This window comes from Diplodia corticola, assembly GCF_001883845.1.
Source record: "Diplodia corticola strain CBS 112549 chromosome Unknown scaffold23, whole genome shotgun sequence".
In the NCBI taxonomy this organism is placed as follows: domain Eukaryota; kingdom Fungi; phylum Ascomycota; class Dothideomycetes; order Botryosphaeriales; family Botryosphaeriaceae; genus Diplodia; species Diplodia corticola.
In genome coordinates, this window is record NW_017971502.1 from 180,741 (window position 1) to 202,665 (window position 21,925).

A 21,925-nucleotide genomic window follows, 5' to 3' on the forward strand; every position below is an offset into this window, starting at 1 on the left:
TTCTTCTCTACCTCGTACATCAGTCGGCGTTTCTGCGGCTCGCTCGCCCATTGTTTCGTGGGGTTGGGTCAAACACAGCGCAGGTGTTGCGGCATGCATTTGCTGGTGGCAATGGCGTGGCACTGAGCAGACGGTTTCGAATACAATACAGACGTTGGAGAAGAATTCGTATATTTTCACCCTCCGCCCTGTTGCTGCGAGTGGAATGTGTATGGGCTTGTGTTACTGACGCGTTATGAGTAAGGGACTGGGCTGGTTTCGCCCTGCAAGGCTGAGGTTTGGTGGTTACCTTGAAGGGATCTAGCTATGCTGACCATTCACCCCTCTCACCAGCTCACACGACATATTTGCCCTCAGTTCATACGTCAGCTCTCGCCCGAGGCGACCGTACCGGCACAGTAACGCTCTTCTCCTGGCCACGTGTCCGGAGTTTGAAAGTTACACACACCACCCTCGCCTTGTGTCTCTCCTTGTCTCCTTCGTTCTTTTGACGGACCCACCTCAAAGCATGATTCTTAGGAAAGAGCGTGATGCGGTATGGAAGACGGAACCTTCTATCGGGAAAGAGAGTCTTCTGTGCTAATCGCTTGTCGGCAGCGCAACACTCTCGAGCTCTTCGTACACCATCCCTTGCGATACTCCAGTCCGATCCGCTTATTGAAAATGGACGACAGGAGTCGGCAGAGCCTTGTTCGATGCTCGGTGCAGTAATTCAAACTCATCGACGAGATAAAGTAAAATGGGGTTGGCGGTGCATAAGCAATACGATGGCCTTGGACACCACTTGCGTAGCTCCTGCTGTTTTGGTCAGTGGGCAGCTTCTTATTCGTAACGCCACGCAGAGGGCCTGATCTGCGCAGATCGACGAGTGTTATTAATGACGGCTAGCAGGCCACCTTTTATCTGCTTAGCTCCCGCCGCCCGAACTTTTTTCCCAACAACATCTCCGACATCGTCATGACCCGATGAGCGCCATGGCAGCTGCTTGTACCCCACCGAGATATCCAGCCAGCTCGTCCGCGTTCGCCAATGCATGAACAGGGAAAGCCTCCATCCACCGCCTATCTGGACGGTCTCCGCGGCATCGCTGCCCTGGTTGTATTCTCCTTCCACACGCTGTGGGCTTATTGCGGCCTCGTCGAGTACGGCTACGGCGATGGCGCGAAGAATCGGCATTTCATCCAATTGCCGTTTGTTCGGCTTTTCCATGCCGGCCACGCCATGGTGCCCGTCTTCTTCGTCGTCGGCGGCTACGTGATGGCGCTGCGGCCGCTCCGCCGCATCCGCTCGCGCGACGTGAAGAAGATGCATGTCCATCTCGCCGGCTTCGTCTTCCGCAAGGCGGTGCGCCTCTACCTGCCCGCAGCCGTCATGACCTTCGTCTCCATGCTCACCCTCCACTTCGGCCTGTGGGAGTATCCGCGCCGCTTCATCGCGAACCCGCGCCTCTTCAACTACCCAGACAAGCACCCGCCGCGCGCGCCAACCCTGCCCGCCGAGCTCAGCCGCTGGCTCGGGGCCACCGCCGGCCTCGCCCGCATCTTTAGCTACTACAACGACGGCTTCGTGCTCCCCTACTACAACCCCTACGACCCGCACCTCTGGTACCTCCCCTTCGAGATGCGCTCCACCCTCGCCGTCGCCGCCACCCTCCTCGCCCTCTCCCGCTGCCGCCGCCCCGCCCTCCGCATGGCCCTCGTCCTCGCCGCCATGGTCCTCTGCTGCCGCCTCGACCGCTGGGAATGCGCCCTCTTCCTCGCCGGCGCCCTGCTCGCCGACCTCGAAATGTCTTTAATTCCCACCCAACGCAAACACCCCACCACCACCACCACCACCACCACCCTCGCCGCCACCACCTTCCTCCTCCTCCTCCCATCCCTCTACCTCCTCTCCACCCCCAACCTCCGCATCCGCCACAACCCCCCACCCTCGGGCTACCCCTTCCTCGCCGCCGCCCTCGTGCCCCGCACCATCACCGACCCCAAACGCTTCCTCCACGGCCTCGGCGCCGTCCTCCTCGTCGCCGCCGCCATCGTCCTCTCCCGCACCGCCGCCACCGCCACCGTCGTCGCCGCCGCCGCTGCCAACAGATTGGTCCGGTCGGCCGCGGCCCGCAGCTACCCCCTCTACCTCGTGCACGGGCCCGTGCTGCACGTCGTCGGGTTCGGCGTCGCGGCGAGGGCGTGGCGAGCGCTGGGTGTTGTTGATGTCGACGTCCGTGGTGGAACTGGCGCCGTTGCGGTCGAGAAAGATGCTTTCGGGGGCGATGAGGAGCGGTGGCGGTGGTGGTGGTGGAGGTGGGCGGTCGGGGCGGGGGTGGGCAGTGCGGCGGCGTGGGGGGTGGCGTGGGTGGCGGCGGGGTTGTTTGAGAGGGTTGTTGGAAGGAGGGTGGCTGGTTGGGCGGCGGGGGTGGAGGGCAGGATGATGGAGGCGATGGGGGTGGGGGGGAGGACGGAGAAAGAGGAGGGGGAGGAGGGGGAGGAGATGGCAGTGGGGAGGGAGGAGGGGAGGGATAGGGGGGAGGAGGGCCGGTACTGGGAGGGGTTGCCGAGGTGGGAGGGGAGGAGGAGCGAATGAGGCTGGTGAGTGATGGGCGGTGACGGTTGGGTTATAGACCAGGCTTGCGTTTTGGGTCTCTTGTCTTGTGATGTCTTTTAGTCACTGGGCCGATAATAATGTTGGGAAACCCCATGCGGCTAGTCAAGCTGCTTCTGCACATTTTGGAGAAAAGATACCAGGAAGACTGCCAGTATTAACTTCCTCCTCATCAGATAGAACGTACATGCATTTGTAGAGAAAAAGACAAGATATGGCCATTACAGGGCCGTGAAGCGACTAAGGGAATGACTTATCTACGGCTTGGAATCTCTGAAAGGAGCAACAATAGCTGTACTGTAGTGATTGTGCGGGCCGTCCACGCTCCGCCAGCAAACGCCCAAACCCTTCCTAGTATTTGCTGTCAATGCCGACTAGGGCAAAAGTGTGGTAAAGGTGTATGTATTTTAAGCGCCCATTTTACTCGAGTCTGGCGGTAACTTGGTGTGTCACTTGTTGGGACAAATTGGTGAGAAATGTTCGACAGTGGAAAAGCATGCTCGAAGGAGGAGAAGCTCGGAAAGTCTGGCTTTTGTTTTGATACTGTAACTATTATCGTAAAAGTTTCGGACGTTCATACCTCGTCGCCAGCACCACCTTGGCCCGACATGGTGTATCAATCGTTGCTGTCGCGACGAGCATGGGCTGGTGCAGTGTAAAGGAAAAACAGATGGCAGGTAAGCTTCTCAAGTCATGCACCGACCCACAGACGGAGCATGGAGGTCATTTCCGATCCAAGGCTTTCACCGGCGAGCAAGGCAAAGGGTCACGAGCAACGGGCGCTAGAAGCCGTGGCCGCAACGGCCGTATTCACCGGTGATGTGACCGGGTCAGGTGTGGGGGAGCGTGATTGGCCGGGCGAGGTTGGCAGCATCCCACCCGGGGCCCCACGCCCCACAACACCAGCGTCATTCCCCGCAAACAACATGGTCACGGGAGTGGTGAGGCCGTCTCCCCACACGGCATACATAAGCCAGATGCCGCCACACGCTGCGCGAGACAACAATCCCCGCATACCTGCATCTGCATCATGCATCACCGAGATGGTGCCAGCGACGAGCTCTTCGCCGCCGCGCCTGACAAGAGCGTCTGGCGCCAGCTGCGCGAGAACCCGTACATCCTGGGATTGGCATCGGTAAGCGCCAGCCAGCCACCGCCGATGCCGCCTCTTGACTGACGTTCCAGTTCGCGTCGCTGGGCGGCTTTCTCTTCGGGTACGACCAGGGCGTCGTGTCGGGGGTGCTGACCATGGAGTCGTTCGCGGCCAAGTTCCCGCGCATCTACCTGGACACCAGCTTCAAGGGCTGGTTCGTGTCGACGCTGCTGCTGTTCGCCTGGCTCGGCTCGCTCGTCAACGGCCCCGTCGCCGACGGCGTGGGCCGCAAGGGCTCCATGCTCGTCGCCGTCGTCATCTTCACCCTGGGCTCCGCCCTGCAGGCCGGCGCCGACTCGCTCGCCATGATCTTTGCAGGCCGCGCCATTGCCGGCCTCGCCGTCGGCATGCTCACCATGATTGTGCCCATGTACATGTCCGAAGTGTCGACCCCGGCCGTGCGCGGCACCCTGGTCGTGTTGCAGCAACTCAGCATCACCCTGGGCATCCTGATCAGCTACTGGCTGGAGTACGGCACGCAGTTCATCGGAGGCGCGCGCTGTGACCCGGCCATAGCCTACACCGCAGGCTCCGCCGCCGCACCCGAGTTCGACCCGGTCGCGGACGTCGGCCCAGGCGGCTGCACCGGCCAGAGCGACGCATCGTGGCGGCTCCCGCTGGCGCTGCAGATCGTGCCCGCCGTGGTGCTCGGGCTGGGCATGCTGTTCTACCCCGAATCGCCCCGCTACTGCCTCATGCGCGACGACGAAGACGGCGCGCTGTCGGCCCTCGCCCGCATCCGCCGCGCCCACATCGACTCGGACTCGCTGTGCCGCGAGTACCTGGCCATCAAGGCCGAGGTCCTCTTCGAACAGTCGTACGCGCGGGACAACCACCCGGGCAAGTCGGGCCTGTCACTCTACCTGGCCCAGTACGCCGCCCTGGTCGCCAGCTGGCCGTCTTTCAAGCGCCTCGCAGTCGGCTGCTGCGTCATGTTCTTTCAGCAGGCAATCGGCTGCAACGCCATCATCTACTACGCTCCGACCATCTTCGCGCAGCTCGGGCTGTCGAGCAAGACGACGTCGCTCCTCGCGACGGGCGTCTACGGCGTCGTCAACACGCTCTCGACGCTGCCGGCGCTCTTCCTCATCGACCGGGTGGGGCGGCGGCCGCTGCTCATGAGCGGGGCGTTCGGGACGTGCGTGTCGCTCGTCGTCGTGGCGGGCATCGTGGGCGGGTACGGGTCGTCGCTGGCGGCGCACCCGGCGGCGGGGTGGACGGGCATCGCCTTCGTCTACATGTACGACGTCAACTTCTCCTACTCGTTCGGCCCCATCGGCTGGGTGCTGCCCGCCGAGATCTTCCCGCTCGGCAGCCGGTCCAAGGCCATGTCCGTCACGACGTCGGCCACGTGGATGTGCAACTTCGTCGTCGGCCTCGTCACGCCCGGCATGCTCGACGTGCTCGGCTACGGCACCTACGTCTTCTTCGCCGCCTTCGCCGCCCTCGCCCTCGCCTTCACCTTCTTCTGCGTGCCCGAGACAAAGGGCCGCAGCCTCGAGGACATGGACGTCGTCTTCGGCGACGCCGCCGCCCACGAGGAAAAGGCCCGCCTGTTCGCCATCGCCGCCGAGCTGGGCATCGTCGTCGAAGAGGCCGCCGCCGAGTCGGGCAAGGCCGCCGCGACGACCAAGCGCATCGTCGAAGAGGGTGGAGCCTAGGGCAGTCGTGATCAGCTCTGCCGCCCCGGGTGAAGGCTGGGCGTCGGGGGTTGAGCGTTGAGCCGAGGCACGCACGCGTGAGAAGGAGGTGCGGTTGAAGACTTTTTCCTTTTTCTGATACCCTGCTAGGCCTGAGTGGTATGTGATTATGAATTACGAGTTACGGTAGCATGTAGTAGATATACATAGATTGACGACTACCGGTTGTTGATGAGGTTGCCGGGGCAATCCCAGACCCAATATGGCCAATACCCACCAATCAGTGCGTCCACCAGCAGCCCATGGGCCGTATGCCGGCCAGGCAAAAAGCTTAGGTGCGGATGTATGCATGTTTATTTGTCGGCAATATGCCGCATTCATGCATCCGTCCTTGATCAACAGATTCCGACGCCACAGGAGGCTCGCAGGGCGCAACCGAGGCTCAGCGGCGCTCCAATGGCTCCTTTCGAACGATCGGGGAAGCGAGCAGAGAAGAAAAAAGGCCCGGCGGAGACGGAGCTCAGGGGGTTTGCCCGATCGGGGCTGTAAGCGATCAGCTCTGAGACGGCTTGCATCAACCCGACGCCCCCGCACGGCCCGACAAGCTGCCACATCCGGCAATCGTTCCTTTGATTTTAACCTGCATACGGCTCGCTGCCCCGACGGAAACACGGCCGGGTATTCTGGCCATGGCTCCGCGCCCTCATCGCTTGCAGCAAAACGAGAGGTCATGTGGGAGTGTGTTTCAAGGCGCAATTGGTGGAGAAAGTGTGAAACAAGCCCTTTGAGCTGAAGACTGCCGAGGACGACGAAGGACTGAAGCCATGTATGCTGGTCTCCAGCTCCGTCCCGGACCTCCCGCCAGCATGATGCGTTATATCTGGCGCTGATCCCTGGTTCCCTCTGGCTTCTTTCGTTCCATTCACTCCCCTCTCCGCCCACAGCAGTCATGTTCTCCGCGGCGGCCGTCTTCTCCCTGCTGATCCTTGCGCCCTGCGCGGTGCTCGGAGACACCATCGCCTACAAGGGCGTGGACATCTCGTCGCTGCCCATGCTCGAGGCCAAGGGCCAGACGTACAAGACCACCGCCGGCGTGACCACCGCCTTCGAGAAGATCCTCGCCGCCTCGGGCGTCAACTCGGTGCGCCAGCGCATCTGGGTCAACCCGTCCGATGGCAACTACAACCTGGACTACAACCTCAAGCTGTCCAAGCGCGTCAAGGCCGCCGGCATGGGCGTCTACCTGGACCTGCACCTGTCCGACACTTGGGCCGACCCCTCGCACCAGGTGAGTTTTTTTTATTCTTCTTAAAAAAAGAGGGGCAGTAGTAGTAGTGGTAAACAAGCAGCACCGATCTGACACTCACTTCCTCCCAGACCACCCCCGGCGCATGGGACGACTCCACCATCGGCACCCTGACCAACCAGGTCTACGAGTACACCAAGTCCGTGTCCAACTCGTACGCCAGCGCCGGCATCGCGCCGTCCATCATCTCCATCGGCAACGAGATCCGCGCGGGGCTGCTGTGGCCGCTCGGCGGCACCTCGTCCTACTACAACATCGCCGCGCTGCTGCACTCGGCGGCGTGGGGCATCAAGGACAGCAACCTGTCGCCCAAGCCCAAGATCATGATCCACCTCGACAACGGCTGGGACTCGGCCACGCAGCTGTGGTGGTACGGCGAGATCCTGGGCCAGGGCCCGCTGCTCGCCTCCGACTTCGACATGATGGGCGTGTCGTACTACCCCTTCTACAACGCCGACGCCTACCTCGGCTCGCTCAAGTACTCGCTGCAGCAGCTCGCGGCAAAGTACGGCAAGCAGCTCGTCGTCGCCGAGACCAACTGGCCCGCCAGCTGCCCCAACCCGGCCTACGCCTTCCCCTCCGACACCAGCTACGTGCCCAAGTCGGCCGCCGGCCAGGCCACCTGGATCAAGGACGTCGGCGCCATCGTCAAGGCCGTCTCCGGCGGCGTCGGCCTCTACTACTGGGAGCCCGGCTGGATCGGCAACGGCGCCCTCGGCTCCAGCTGCCCGGACAACCTGCTCGTCGACGGCTCCGGCAAGGCCAGGGCCGGCATCGCCGCCATCGGCGCCCTCTGATGAATTTCCCCCCTTCTTCTCTTTTTTTCTTTCGCCCTGTGAATATTATGGTCAGGCAATTCTTCTCTGTATATACTTGAGGGGCTGGCGGGATACTCGGAGCAACTTGTTGCAAATATCGAAAGTGAATCAGTGTCATGAGTTCAAACAAAAGCAAAGTGTTCAATCCCTCCCCATGTGACCATCTTACTTTATCAGATGCAAGCAAGCTTGACGGTAGTCTTGCAATCCGATCAGCCGGCGGACTTTCCCGTATCCCTCGTGTGCGTTTGCTGGCCTCTGCTGCGCGCGGCCTTGGGACATGGCCGGGGGTTGCGTTGCTCCCCAGTTAAACGGGACCGGGTTCCAATTTTTCCATCCACGTTGCACGCGGCTATCTCATCTTCATCTTTCTCGCGTCATTCCGTGCCGTGCCGAGCGGGCCGGACCTTTTCCTTTCTTCTATTGTTTATTTTTGCCGCGCTATCAGGTTCGTCGGGAGCCTCGCTCATCAGACATGCTGTTTTTGTTGGTTTGCTCTCGGGATTTGTTCCGACAACTTCAGGCCGAGTTCCATGATGGACTTGTCGATTCGATCGATGTCGTCCTCCTCCGACCCTCAATGGCGCATGTTTGGAAAGATCCGCGGTTTGAAAGAGAATTTTTAATTGCTTTTTGCTGAAGCCTTGTGCTACGGCGTTGACAGATTTGGGGGAGGCCAGCGCAAACAGTGGGGGAAAAAAGAGTGGGGGTTGAGGGACGTGTCATTGCTCTCGGGCTAGCCGTTGAAGATCGCCGGGTCCCAGATCTTTTTCGTCGCTCGTCGAATCACGACATGTCTGTCAAGTACCAGCTTTCCGTTTTCTCGGTAGCCCAGCGGAGCTGATGCCTGTTCTTGCATGGTCCGATAGGGAGCTGCTTCCGTACACAGTGCGACCAATGCCAACATCCGGGACTTCGGCGGTACCGGTCAAGCTGAGGGCAAGGTTTGCGTGGGAATTTGCTCCACTAGTATGGGCTCTGCATCTCTTTATGATGAAGAGTCGGGAGATCGATGCTGGAGCTTGGTATTCTCGGCTGCTGCTTGAGATTCGATCTTACGGTGAACACGTTGATCAATTAGTGGGGCTGGGCCAGCCTTTCGTCTGGAGATACTGCTTTCTTCCCCGTCCTGCAGCAAGAACCTCCACCAATTACCTAGCCCTCCCAGAAAAGAGGAACCATCACCGATGCCGAGGGTATCCGCAAGCCATAGGAGATGAGGCTCTGCGGAACAGTGCCGGGAACTCATCCAACCCCACTCACATAAAGGCGCCTGGAAGCCTGACCCTCTATTACGCGTGCCGTACCGCAAAGAGCTTCATTCGCAATAAGCCAGAGCAAACGTGATGTTCCCAAGCATATCCATGGTCGCGGCTCTGCCGCCCGGGAGCGCAATCAGCGGCCCCAACTCACCGGGCGTGTCGTCTCCATCCCTTTCCATGAGCTCAGGACATTCGCCACGCCTTCGGTCCATGTCTTCAGGCGAGGATCGCCGCTCGGTTCCAGCCACCACGTTCGATGCGCTCCCGGACGAAGGCAGCGAGGAATTCAAGTCTTACCTATTCGGTGGGTATAAAAAGACGAGACCCTCGTACCCGCAGCTTCACCAGTCAGCCGACAACCCGACTCCAGGACTGCCCGAGCATCAGTCCCCCAAATACCCCTTCCCGGAATCCGAAAGAGTCTCCGCCCCAAAAGTCACAGACCCCACCACCACCACCACCACCACCACCACCACCACCACCAGCAACACCAACAACAACAACAACAGCACCAGCCCCACACCGACGCCTACACCTCCTTCGGCGACGGCACCGGCACAACCGCAACCGTCAACGTCTACGGCAACCTCATCCAGCTCTCTCGCTACCTAGGCGGCGGCGGCGACATCCACGGCGGCGGCGGCCGCTCCGGCTTCCTCTCCCTCGACCTGCCCGGCACGCCGCCGCCGCCGCTGGTGCAGGAGCGCGCGCAGGCGCTGGCGGACCTGGCGACGAACCCGGCCGCCACGCTGTGCGGGCTGTACATGGAGGACGAGTCGGACGTGGTGCGCGCGCTGGACGGGCGCAAGCCGCGCGTCGAGTCTGTGCGGGACCGGTGGCCGCGGTTTGTGTTTTGTGACGACGACGACGACGACGACGACGACGACGATGGTGATGGTGATGGTGATGGTGATGGTGACCGTGCGGGATCAATATCAGGAGAGCAGCCGCCGCGCCGCGCGTCGCCGCCGTTTACGCTTTCGGTGCAGTATTTCGTGCGGGACGGGACGGTTTTCCAGCAGCATGTGTTTGAGAGGAAGGCGGGGCGGAGGCTGGACGAGCACGTCGTCGTGGTGCCGAACGTCATGATCGACACGGATGTGCTGATCCGGCAGCTGGACTTCACGGCGGCAGACGGCCCCGGCGACGGTGGTGGGGGGGACGAGGGGAGAGGAGGGACGTACGGATCATCGGCTGCTGAGGTGTATTCGACGTCGCTCGGCCCGCATGGATACAGCCTCGTTCTCGATCACTCTGGCGTCTCGTCTTCGAGATCAGCCGAGGGCTCCACGGCTAACCTCTTTCCTGGACCGGAGCAGCTGGATGGCAATGGACGTGAGGGGTTGTCCGATTCCGCCGGCCTGGTTCTGGCGCTCTTCGTCAATGGCGTGCCGCAGCGGATCGAAGAAGTGGAGAACAAGTGGTACAAGATTGCCGACAGGGACAAAGCCGAAGCCGATTTCATCATATCGGGCCGGGTGGAGATCACCTTGGCTTACCGGTTGCAGATCACTTCGGCAGCAGAGCGCAACAACGGCCAGTGGAGGTCGTCCCTGGTCTCTGCGTCCGACTTGTGGGCCATGGATCGGCACTTCTGCGCGACCCCGTTCGGACACCTTTCACTCTCGTCGAGCCAGCACGAGAATTACGTCTTGAGGAGGAACCTGGAGCATGTGCTTTCCGTGTGCAGTGTTCCAGTGTCTGGTGGGGATACGATGGCGTCGTCTGATGACTGTCCAGCTGTCGCCTTCACGTGCGGAGATTTCTCAGGTCATCGTATCGTCACAGCCGCTAGTTTCTATGCGTTCACCTTCTTGTTGACCGTCTACGAGAAGCTGAAAACTGCCCTCGGTCAGCCTGGTGGACACTCCGTCGGATCGCAAGCGTACGTTGTTGAAGTGATGGGGCGCATACGAGCTACCTGCAAAGGCCACTTGAGATGGGTATTCGAAACGGCCGAAAGGGGAGAGCACGGCTGCTTCGAAACGCACTACTGGGCCACTGGAAAGCTCATCTCGGAATCGATGGCGTCGTCTGCTTCTTCGAAGCTAGGCGCAAGACTGTTGACCGACACTCCTTTCCAGATCATCAAGGTGGCTGAGTTCACGAAAACGTTCGAGGACGACACTTTCCGCGAACATGTGCGCAAGTGCATTGGTCCGTGGATTGGGATGCTAGATGGGCTGGATCGACGGAAGTGCTTCGCATTCGCTCGGCCAACCAGCGCCTTCACGGGGGAGTACCGCCTGGATGACCATGTCTGGATATGGAAGGCCCTGAGATGCATCGAAGATCTGGGCTTCGGTATGCAATTGAAGCCCCAGACGGTCAAGGCCAGGAGAAAGAGAACTACGCGAAGCATTCCGGGGCGGCGAATTGAGAGAAAGGAGAGCGAGGATGGAAAACATCAGCAACCCTCGAGGGATTTCTCTTCTGGGGAGGCGCAGCGCCACATGCTTCGTAGATTCACGACGGACAACCCCGTCCTGATGAATCAGCGCATGCTCGCCGTGTCGCGTTCGGCCGGGGAGAGCCGCTTTCTATTCTTCTCCCGCGACACAGCCCTATTCCACGACATGAACTCGGCCTTCTTCGAGGTGGCAGCGGCGGACAACTCGAGAGGGCAGAACCAGATCGTAGCGTGGGAGCGCACCATCGAGTCCCAGCGCCACCACGAGGAAAACGAAGACGCTGGGTGGGATAACCCACTGCGGTACGCGCTGGCCATCGTCATGGGTAAGAAGGGGCATGCGATCAATAACCAGCGATCGGCGGAGAACATGTGCGACGTGGCAACAGCGGTTTTGCTTCGAAGCTCCTCACCAAGTGGGCTGTTCGCAGGCCAGCTCGACGAGGTTACCAAGGAGCCGGACATGGTACAGGAGAAACGAACGTGGGATTTTTACTGGCACGCCGCTTTCGAGATCCCATACGTGCTGCTGAAGTACGGGAAGAGCCGAGTGCAAGCACTCGCCCAACATCCGAAGAGGACCGTCATCAGTACTCACATCGAGCCACTCGTATTCGAAACGATACCGGAGCCCGAGGATTTGGTCGGGCACAACACCACCGCATTTAGTGGTGGAAAAAGACATGGCCTGATCATGAAGAAGACGGTGCCCTTCAACGATCTCTTCGATCACCAAAACATAATCGAGCCCGCCGACGAGTGGTTGTACAACTATCCGGCCTTCCTTGATTTTGATCCACAGTTGAGCCGCTTCCAACCCTACGAAATCAACCAAAATTTCAACTTCTATGACCGCCTCCGCTCCCTCTCCCCAGACAGCAATATGTGGGACGATATTCGCATCGAGGATCGGGTTCAATACGATGTGGCCCGGTGGCTCTGCGAGATGGGAAGCGAGACGTGGGAGGCTGTACGGAGCTGCCACGAGCGCAACGGAATATTCTTCGACGAAGACGGCGTCAGAGGCACCGTGTTAGATGTGGCGAGGTGCGGCTTTATGCATCAGGCGCAGTCAGAGCAGCACATTTACCATCACCATACTCACCATGAGCTTGGAGCCCCTGGCCGCAATATCCGCATGCTGCACATCTCCCAATTGAGGGAAGCGCTCGACAGGGTAAGAACGGCTGACTCGGCGAAGAAGCGGCTCGTTTGGCTGCCCCGTGTCGACCACGGGTCGACTATACTCTGCTGCTTGGCGGCGGCTGGTGCCGAAAAGCCGAATCTGTCGTCCTTCTTCGACAGGCACTCCAAGGCCGAGAAGTACCTCTTGGATGACGTGGCATCGGTGTTGAACATATGGGAAACCGAATTCCACCTGTCGTATTACCAGCTTGTAGACAGAGCCCCCAGCAAACTGGAGGTAGACGAGCGGATGTCGCCCCTGGAAGTCGACGGGTTTCCGGGCAAGGGTAGGAAGATCGACCGCGCGGCTGTGGGCTTCCGATTCAACGGTGACTTCTTCGACCGATACTGGACATGTCACTTCCTGGAACGCAGGCCAGGAGACGATTCCTTGAGTGAGAAGGAGCTCGAGACACGGATACACGACATCATTTTCGACAAGCGGTTGCCCAAAGCCGATCGGGACAAGCCTCTGTGGAGGCAGCGGAAGGTGCTCGAGCTCCTCCTGTTCGATAAGATGGTAGGCGATATGACGCAGAGCGCGAACGAGGTGCTGGAAGCGGCGAAATGGAAGGTGCAGCAGGATCTCGGGGTGCGCAGAGGCAGCGACATGGCCGTCTTGAAGGCGCGTTCGGATACGCTGTCAGACGCTCTCACGGACTCGATCTCGTTGTTCAGGATCGACAGCGATGCGTACCTGTCTTTCCGAGAGGAGTGGGCGATGCTGGAGCGGATTCTGCAAGTGCTGGAGGAGGATCTGAGCGAGAATCTCGAGAAGATTTCGAGCTGGCAGCGACGGGACAAGGACCGGGGCCCGGAAAGGCCACGGTGGACGCGCAACGACGAGCGCAAGTATCGGTCGGCAGTGACGAAGCTGGAAGTGTCGAACGAGCGGCGGGTGCAGGAGCTCGAGCGATGTCGGGCCCGCATCCGTTCGTTTGGGCAGTCGCTCACCGACCGCCTGGACCGCGTTCGCGACGACCTCAACCTGCGCGGTGCCGAAGACATCCGCCTCTTCACCTACATCACCGCTTTCTTCCTGCCGCTCGGCTTCGCCATCTCCATCTTCAGCATGAGCGACGGCACGCCTCAATGGCTGCCCGTTGTCGGCGCCATCGCCGTTGCCGCCGTCACGCTTCTCATCGTTATCATCGCTCTGATCAACGCACGAGAGCTTGAGCTCGGCTTCAAGGCTATGCTCAATCTTCTGAGGCGGAACACCATTGCCAGCGAGAGGTCACCGCGGAAGGGGAGCATCGGATCCGTCCGAGGTCGAAAACCCGGCGGCCTGAGCATCGTGCCTCCTGGTCGGGCGAGGGAGAACGGCTCATCGACTACAGAGGAGAAAAACGATCAAAGTGCGGTCGGAAAGGGGCGAATGTTGTCTTTCTTGACGCAGCGCCAAGGCATTCGGAGAGCGAGACCTCTCAGGTCGCCGCAGCCCCCGGTGTAAAAGGGCCCCATTCTTGCTGTCCTCCGACGTCGATAATCATAGCTCGTGGCTGGCAGCCCTACTGAATCAGGCATCCTACCTTTGTGTCCAACAGTCAGCTAATTCCAAAGACACTGGCAGCTTCGAATAGTCACAGGTCAATATTCCGTTTGATTTCTCAGCGCGCGGTGCAGGCGACGGCTGAAGACTCACAACTGAGGACTGTAGTTCCGCTTTGGGGACGGAAAGACGGTGAAGGAGTGTGGCGAACGGGTGGATAGGTCACTGCCTGGGCTCCCGCCGGCGTTTTCCCGCAAGCTGTCGATGGGCGCAGCGCTGAGTATTGCCAAAAAGGGCAAGCGACCCCCCAGGTCTGCCCGCACCATTGGTCACAGCGCCCCACAGCCTGCCCCCTGCTGCATGACACAACGTGCGCCATGGAACTATAAATTGGCCTTTTGCATAGTCCTTTTGGACTGTTTCCACACAAAGTCTTCCGCAGCTTCAACCATGGCTTCCTCGGGTCAGTCAGATCACACCACTGAGCTGCAGCCTCTGCCAGCTGCAACCCCAAAGTCGGAATCCGTACGAGACGGCGGTGATGCCGCATCCTCATCTCGAGACTCCACTTCTCCGCTAGATATAGCGATGCCTGTGGTGGAAAAGTGGAACAGCAACCCAACAAACACCTGCCGCCTGCTCGCCACATTCTGGGCCTTTATGGTAATGGGCGGAAATGATGCCGCGTACGGCGTATGTCCTCAGTCACTCGCCCTTGTTTATCCTGAAATGAGTGCTAACTTGGTGAAATAGGCCATCATCCCATATGTAATGCAATCCCCCTTCACTCCTCAAAATCTCTACCCAATCTCTCGAATCCTCTGCGTGTTCAACCGTTACTAACACTCCTTCTCCCTCAAGCTCGAAACCTACTATGGCCTCAATTACACCATCGTCTCCTTTGTCTTTTTCTCGCCGTTGGGCGGCTATGCAGCCGCGGCTCTCCTAAACAACTGGATCCACAACCGCTTCGGCCAACGGGGTGTCGCCTTCCTCGGTCCCTTCTGTCACCTCATCGCATACATAGGCATCGCAACTCACCCGCCCTACCCAGCCCTCATCGTGTTCTTCCTCATCGCCGGCTTCGCCAACGGCATCGAGGACGCGGCATGGAACGCGTGGATCGGCAAGCTGGCGAATCCGAACGAGCTGCTGGGCCTGCTTCACGGCCTGTACGGTGTCGGCGCCGTGCTGTCGCCGCTGATCGCCACCAGCCTGATCACAAAGGCTGGCTGGGGCTGGTGGAGCTTCTACTACCTCATGGTCGGTGCCGCCACTCTTGAGCTCACGACCTCGGTGGCCGCATTCTGGGGCGCCACGAGCCTTCACTTCAAGGCCACAACCGCTGCCCGTCCTCCTTCGAATGACAACAACGGCAGCAGCAATAGCACGACAAAAGACGACAGCAACAGCAGCGGCAGCCTGCTCAAGGAAGCGCTGCGCTCGCGTGTCAGCTGGGTGGCCGCCATCTTCCTGCTCGGCTACGTCGGCGTCGAGGTGGCACTGGGCGGCTGGATCGTGGTCTTCATGACGCGCCAGCGCGACGGCGGCGACTTCGAGTCGGGCATGGTGGCCACGGGTTTCTGGATCGGCATCACCGCCGGCCGCGTGGCGCTGGGCTTCGTCACGCCGCGCATCGGCGAGAAGCTGGCCGTCGCCATCTACGTGCCCGCCGCCATCGGCTTCCAGCTCCTCTTCTGGCTCGTCCCGCAGTTCGTCGTGTCCGCCGTCGCCGTCGCCGTCGAGGGCTTCTTCCTCGGCCCGCTCTTCCCCGCCGCCGTCGTCGCCACGACGAAGCTGCTGCCCGCCCACCTGCACGTCTCGGCCATTGGCTTCGCCGCCGCCTTCGGGGGCAGCGGCGCCGCCATCTTCCCGTTTGCGGTCGGCGTGCTGGCCCAGACCAAGGGCGTGCAGGTGTTGCAGCCTGTCATCGTCGCCCTGTTGGCGGCTTTGTTGATCGTTTGGGCGATGATGCCGCGCATGCACAAGACTAGGAGTACGGCCGACGAGGATGCTGAGGAGGGTAACGTTAGTAGCACTGGCCGGAAGTCCGGTTCGGTGTGGAGAAATGTCAGCTCGTACACGACGCGCTCGCGAAAGGCGTGTGCGACGGTGTTGAAAGTCAGGTAGACACACTTTATCCGGCTGTGGGTGCGAACAGTGTTCTCTATCAATTGCAAGAGAGCGGGCACCGCTCGCGGTGCTGAACGGGGTTGGTCCCGGGCACGCAGGAACCCCCGTCTTATACGAATGTACGACTAGATTCAAAACTGCCTTGACCAGGCGTGAGTTGTAAAAAAGTGTTGGGAAGAGACTGAAAGATGACGACTGCATGGAAAAGAGCGTTTGACGAGTTAACAGTTTCAACTTTGAATATATTGGTAAAGAACGAAGCAGGATGATCCAGTGAAGAACAGCAGACAAACATAGGACACATACCCCGCTCCTGCCTGGCTAACTGGATATAACCAAACAACTCTGGCCTGAGAGAAGGAATGCCTACCTGTCAGTCACACCCGACCCAATTCCCCTGAAACATCCACCCGAGCTGAGAAAAGTCCCATCACTACGCCCCCTTTCCAGCAGCAGAGACAGCAGCAGCATCAAACACCAACCCCCCCTCAAACCACGTCTCCCTCACCCTCGCGTCCGCCACCTCCTCCGGCCTCCACCCCTCCAGCCCGTCCACCACCACGAAATCCGCGCTCAGCCCAACCTCCAACCTGCCGCACACGCCGTCCGCGAAGCAGCTCCACGCCGCGCCCGCCGTCTGCGCCGCCGCCACCGTCGCCAGCCCCAGCTTGAATTCTTCGTTGACGACGATCCCATAGTCTCGCTCGCGCGCGCTGCGCCGCGTCGTCGCCGTGTACCACCCGCCCCACACGGCGTGCGGCGCCGTCGGCGCGTCGCTGCCGAGCGCGAGCGCCGCGCCGTGGCGGAGGAAGTCGGCGTAGGCGAAGGCGCGGCCGCAGCGGTCCTTCCCCTCCTCCCCCTCTTTCCCGCCGTGGTGGTGAGATGGCGACGGCGGCGGCGGCGGCGACGGCGGCGGCCCGAGGAGGCGCGGCCAGGCGCGCAGGATGGCCGGGTCGGCGTGGCCGGGCTGGATGGAGGCGGTGATGCCGAGGGCGCCGAGGCGGGCGGCGTCGCGGGCGGAGGCGAGCTCGAGGTGTTCGATGCGGGGGCGGCGGAGGGGGGGTGGGGGGGAAGCGGAAGGGGAAGGGGAAGAGGAGGAAGAAGTCGAGGCGGATTCCAGGGCGTCGATGGCCAGGGTGATGGCCGCGTCGCCGATGGCGTGGAGCGCGACTTGCAGGCCGTGCGAGGCGGCGCGGTCGACGACGGGCTGGAGCTGGGCGGGGGACCAGATGGGGGGGCAGTCGACGTTGTTGGAGTAGGGCTCGGAGAGGGCGGCGGTGCAGGCGTCGATGACGCCGTCCTGTGGGAAGCAGGCAAGGTTGTCTCTTGATGTTAGTCTTGTGACGTGAGACAAGAGGTAGGGGGGAGTGGATTGGTTCGGCTCTTACGCAGATGACTTTGATGCCGGCGATGCGGAAGGAGGGCGAGGTCTCGAGGTTGAACTGCGCGTGCAGTTCGGCCGCCCGGTCGACCTGCGCGACGTTTTCGGCCTCGGTGTCCTTTGGGCTGATCAACCAGTGTGCGGCTACGCGGACGGGAGGCGGGGGCAGGCCGTTCGCGCGTCGTCGATGCATCAGCTCTTGCAGCGCTCCCCACGCCGTCTCGTCCATGGCCATCTCCACCAAGCCCGTGTAGCCCGCCGCGCTGTACGCCGTGAACGCAGCCTCCAGCCGTTCCACGCGCTCGTCGACTGTCGCCACGCGCGCCACGTACGGCCACACCAGGTTGATGTTGGCCGCCTCGCTCAGCAAGCCCGTCGGCTTGCCCCGCTCGTCCCTGGAAATCGTGCCGCCGGGAACCTCGGGCGTATGCTCGTCGATGGCCATGGCGGCGAGGGCTGCGCTGTTGCACCACGACGAGTGCAGGTCCTTCGCGTTGATGAAGATGGGCCGCGGGTCGAGGTCATCCAGCAGCGCGGCCGTGGGCGGCGCCGCGCCCGTCATCGAGTGCATCCAGCCGCAGCAGAAGATGAGCGACGCCGCCGGGTTGGCCGCCGCCCACGCGCGAATCGCTGCCCGGATGTCGTCGAGGCTCTTGCAGCCGTCGAGCGCCACGGCCGTCAGCGCCTGGCCCATCAGCATCAGGTGCATGTGTCCGTCCACGAAGCCCGGCACCACCACCCGGCCTCCGACGTCGCGCGTGCTGGCGCCCGCGGCCAGAGCGTCCTGCACTGCCGCGCTGGAGACTGGCCCGACGAAGGAGATCTTGTCGCCATGCGTGATCATGCACTCGGCGAAAGATGGCTTCTCCGGCTGCTTGGGGCCGCCCAATGCCGTGAAGAAACGACCGTTTTGGAAGACGGTGGTGGTCGCCATGTGGGGCTGGCCGATAGAGCGGTGTTGATATGGCGGGGCTTCTGTCGGTTTGCCCGAGGAAGAAAAAGGGGAGTGGGATTTATGGTTTACTCGCTTGGAAGCAAAGAGGCCTCGTTTCCGGCCTTTATAACGCCAGTTCCTGGGCAGTTCCGATAAGGGCGTGGAGCGAAGTGGAGTGCCGCCGTATGTGGGTTGCGAAGTCGGATGGACTTTCCAAGGAAAGGCTAGCCTGATTTGTATATACATCTCCACTGCCAAGGGCCCTTTTTACCCGGGGCCGACGGGTGCCAATGATCTGTCCAAGCCGAAGTTGTTGCTGGATAGACCTACTGCGTAATTCTGTTCCCGTAGAATAAAGCAACCATGCCCAGAGAGTTGCAATCTTCCCAGCCTTAGGGTTGGCGACTTCCGATCGTAGTTGCCGTCAGCTTATTACAACTTCAACTTGTGACGGTCCAAGAAAGCAGTTGTTGTATGAATTCGTTTAACGCATTATTTATTTCCTAGGAAATCAGTAAAATCGTGGTAGTATTAAGAATAAAAACAGCAGGTATCAGGAATGATTGCGAGACCAGCCGCAAGGATCAGGAATATCATCCCTGCTCCATCCATCCATCCGAGCCTCATGTCTTTGTCAACGACCCCTCCAAAGCCATGCGCCATGTTCAAGACGTCGTTTCTCAAGTGTATATGCTCTCCGTGTATGCGTTCACCTGTAAACCCTTTTCGGCCATTTCGGCGTCCTTCAGGAAATCAAGAGGCATCCAGACCAGATGACCCTTGATTTCGTCAAGCGTCTTCTTGATGTCAGCAGTCCGGCGGTGAAGGTCGAAGATGTGGCCTTGCTTGTGCGCGGCGTTGGGGTCATTTGGATCAATCGGCGGCAGGAATCTGGCGTAGTCATCAAAGGTTTTGACTGTTTTCTGTTAGCTATTGGCCAAACGCAAGCGTGGAAAAGGGTACTTACTGTTGTCGTCAGGGTCCGCATGGAAGAGATCTCTGAAAATTTCCGTGTTGTGGGATGCCCTTCCGCACCACATGTCCCAGACATCCTCGCCGAGAGGATCGGCCACAAACTCGTAACTCGGATCATCGTCCTGGATGTCGTTGGGGCAGTCGCCTGGAGGCTGCGCATTAGGATCCTCAGAGGCGTCAAATTCCTGTGCTGCAAGAAGACCCAGGTGCTCGCGCCACAGCATACGGCGAAGCGTTGCAGCATGCCGCCCAGCCTTGTAGGGTTGGCCATTCATCGTCGACTCGATCATGTCCGTGTCCTCCATGACGATACTGAGCTCCGAGTCGTGATAGCCAAGCTGGGAGCGGTCATTGATGTTCGAACTACCGCAGATGGTGATCCTGTCATCGACGATCAAGAGCTTCCCGTGAATGTACAATTCCTCCTGAACGAAATTGTTCTTCTCCGAATCGGGATCTTCGGGGTCCCATGGTTCCTCGGAAACACTCTTTCCGTCCTTCATGGCGGCATGCGCGAGCGAGTCGGCGCTGAGAACATTCTCTTTGCCATCTTTCCACAAGCCAACATTCTCTCTCTCGGCCTCAAAGCGTCGTCTGCGGTCCGCAGTCTCCTGTCTTTCTTTGTCGTCATCGGAATCAGAGTCGAAGCCGCCCTCGCTGCTAGAGTCGCCTTTGACGCCGTGTACACCGGTGGACATGATCTCGTCGGCCTGAGCGCGCTGAACGTCCTGGTATTTCACCCCAGATTGCTCTTCTTGCCTCTTCATTGCAGGGGTAGTGTTGAGACGGTCAAAAGAACGGAGATTGAAAACAAAGATGTACTGGGCGGGATCATATCCTGCTTTTCTGATCTGGCCCATGATCGAATGCTCTCCACGATTGATCGACTTGAACTGGTAGTCCATGATTGCCCGAGTTCCTGTAGCTGCGTCGCTACGAAGGTCTCCAGCGAAGCCAGGAATGGCTGGAATGACAATGATGACTCTGAATTTCCTGCCTTCCTTGCCGGCTCTGACGCAGGCATCGACGATTGCTTTTCCAATTTGATTGTGGATTGGCGCCTGGTCTTCTCCGGTGGCGGTGACTGGAACTGTCAGCGGGATGTACATCAGCGGTAATTGGCGATACTTACTGAAGAATTGGTTCTCAATGTACACGACATGCTCAGCATTCCTGATGACCTCGCAGTATGCGTTCTGAATGCTGTGTTCCACCAAGATTCCACTACTCCAGTCGGCACTGCTCCTGACTATTTGCGCGTGCACCGTGCCTTGGGTGCCGTCCAGCTGCTTCGTGTTGAGCGGGCTGAGTGGATGATGGATATACTCTCCAACAGGGAACTTGGGACGCTGTACAGCGACCAGATCCTCGTCTTCGCCCTCCCTGCCCTCCAAAGTAAGCCAGTCAAAACGCTTGTCCCGCTTGTACTTGTCACGCTTGACAAAGTTCCACCGCAGTATGAAGTGCTCGGCAATGTCGTAGACGCAAGGTCCAATGACGCCCATGGCTACGTCGTGCCAGGGCATGCGGCCATAGTCGGCCTTGGAGAGCTCGTTCGACTTCCAGTCTTCGACGGATTGGAAATCCATGATACGGTTGTTGTTGAAGTCCTGGCCGGGGAAGATTTCGTGCTGGACGCCAGCAGGGTGCACATCGGCCATCTGGTGCTGCTTGTTGTCCCAACGACCGAAGCAGAGATCCAAGCCACCGATGAAGGCGAGATTGTAGTCTATGACGATGAATTTCTCGTGGTGAGCCCAGTAAAAGGTCATGTCGCCAAGGTTCTCGAACATGTTGTGGTCGGGATGGCGCATGACGTGGATGTTGCCATGTCCGGGAGAGCCTGGAGGACACAGGTTCCGCAGGGCGTGCTTGGTGTGGGCGCTGTTGCAGGTGATGGCCTGGTTGACTTCCTTGTACACGATGACATAGATCTTGACGCCGGCCTCGGCGCGACGCTTCAGCACCTGATCGAGGCGCCATTCCTGGTTGTAGTAAGGCGGCCGACGCAGGAACAGCTCCGGGGACAGCCACCAGTCTTCAATGTAGATGGTCTCCTTGGCGCGCTCAAGGGCCACGGAAACAGCCCAGAAGTAGTCGCGGCCGTCGACATACCACTTGATCAGGTTGCCGTCGTGCTCCGGCGCAAAGCTCTGGAAACGATGGCCCTCGCCAATCTTGGTGCGCTTCTGGTCGGTGACCTTCTCGTGCTCCTCGTCGTGGCGGTGGTTGGGATTGATGATGTTGCCAACCTTGCCGAGCTTGTGCTTGAGGTGCGTGGCCTCAACCTTCAGGTCGTACAGGTGCGTGTTCTTGAGCTTCTCGCGGAGGGCGGGGAACGGGTGCTTGAGGTGCCCCTTGAGGCCTGAGGGATTGTGCGACTCCTCGTCGTGCTTCGCGGCGTCCTTGGTGGCCGCCGCCGAGCCTGCATCCAGTGCCGGGGAGGTCATGGTGCTGCTGGCTGGTAGCGGAGCGAGGGTGCGGAGCGAGCGGGCGGGGTGAGGGGTCAATGGGCGACGGAGGGCGGAGGGCGGACGCGCTCGCAGGATTTAAGGCAGAAGAGGCTGCTGGCTGCGCTCGTGCCGGTAGCCGTCTTCGCGTTGCAAAAGCTGTCGTGATCCCTGTTGAGCGCCGCGTTCCT

The 21,925-nt window shown here is 60.2% G+C and overlaps 7 protein-coding genes across 7 annotated transcripts; 5 read left to right on the plus strand and 2 right to left on the minus strand.

Moving 5' to 3' along the window:
- Positions 1-1,029: 1,029 nt before the first annotated feature.
- On the plus strand, positions 1,030-2,577 carry BKCO1_2300061 (acyltransferase; the record flags this gene model as incomplete). Its single annotated transcript, XM_020273012.1, has 1 exon — positions 1,030-2,577. One exon carries the CDS (start codon positions 1,030-1,032, stop codon positions 2,575-2,577), a length of 1,548 nt encoding a protein of 515 aa, XP_020130712.1.
- Positions 2,578-3,625: 1,048 nt separating this feature from the next.
- Positions 3,626-5,409, plus strand: BKCO1_2300062 (mfs sp sugar:h+ symporter; the record flags this gene model as incomplete). The annotated part of the gene is made up of 2 exons (XM_020273013.1): positions 3,626-3,730; positions 3,781-5,409. The coding sequence occupies 2 exons, from the start codon at positions 3,626-3,628 to the stop codon at positions 5,407-5,409; spliced, it is 1,734 nt and encodes a 577-aa protein (XP_020130709.1).
- Positions 5,410-6,337: 928 nt separating this feature from the next.
- BKCO1_2300063 (arabinogalactan endo-beta-galactosidase) lies at positions 6,338-7,491 on the plus strand (the record flags this gene model as incomplete). The annotated part of the gene is made up of 2 exons (XM_020273014.1): positions 6,338-6,676; positions 6,766-7,491. The coding sequence occupies 2 exons, from the start codon at positions 6,338-6,340 to the stop codon at positions 7,489-7,491; spliced, it is 1,065 nt and encodes a 354-aa protein (XP_020130710.1).
- A 1,493-nt stretch (positions 7,492-8,984) lies between these two features.
- Positions 8,985-13,822, plus strand: BKCO1_2300064 (mg2+ transporter zinc transport protein; the record flags this gene model as incomplete). The annotated part of the gene is made up of 2 exons (XM_020273015.1): positions 8,985-9,194; positions 9,260-13,822. 2 exons carry the CDS (start codon positions 8,985-8,987, stop codon positions 13,820-13,822), a joined length of 4,773 nt encoding a protein of 1,590 aa, XP_020130707.1.
- A 489-nt stretch (positions 13,823-14,311) lies between these two features.
- On the plus strand, positions 14,312-15,991 carry BKCO1_2300065 (major facilitator superfamily; the record flags this gene model as incomplete). Its single annotated transcript, XM_020273016.1, has 2 exons — positions 14,312-14,554; positions 14,723-15,991. 2 exons carry the CDS (start codon positions 14,312-14,314, stop codon positions 15,989-15,991), a joined length of 1,512 nt encoding a protein of 503 aa, XP_020130708.1.
- Positions 15,992-16,427: 436 nt separating this feature from the next.
- On the minus strand, positions 16,428-18,309 carry BKCO1_2300066 (amidohydrolase ytcj-like; the record flags this gene model as incomplete). Its single annotated transcript, XM_020273017.1, has 2 exons — positions 16,428-17,294; positions 17,383-18,309. 2 exons carry the CDS (start codon positions 18,307-18,309, stop codon positions 16,428-16,430), a joined length of 1,794 nt encoding a protein of 597 aa, XP_020130705.1.
- Positions 18,310-18,989: 680 nt separating this feature from the next.
- Positions 18,990-21,734, minus strand: BKCO1_2300067 (phospholipase; the record flags this gene model as incomplete). The annotated part of the gene is made up of 3 exons (XM_020273018.1): positions 18,990-19,225; positions 19,277-20,368; positions 20,417-21,734. The coding sequence occupies 3 exons, from the start codon at positions 21,732-21,734 to the stop codon at positions 18,990-18,992; spliced, it is 2,646 nt and encodes an 881-aa protein (XP_020130706.1).
- Positions 21,735-21,925: the final 191 nt, after the last annotated feature.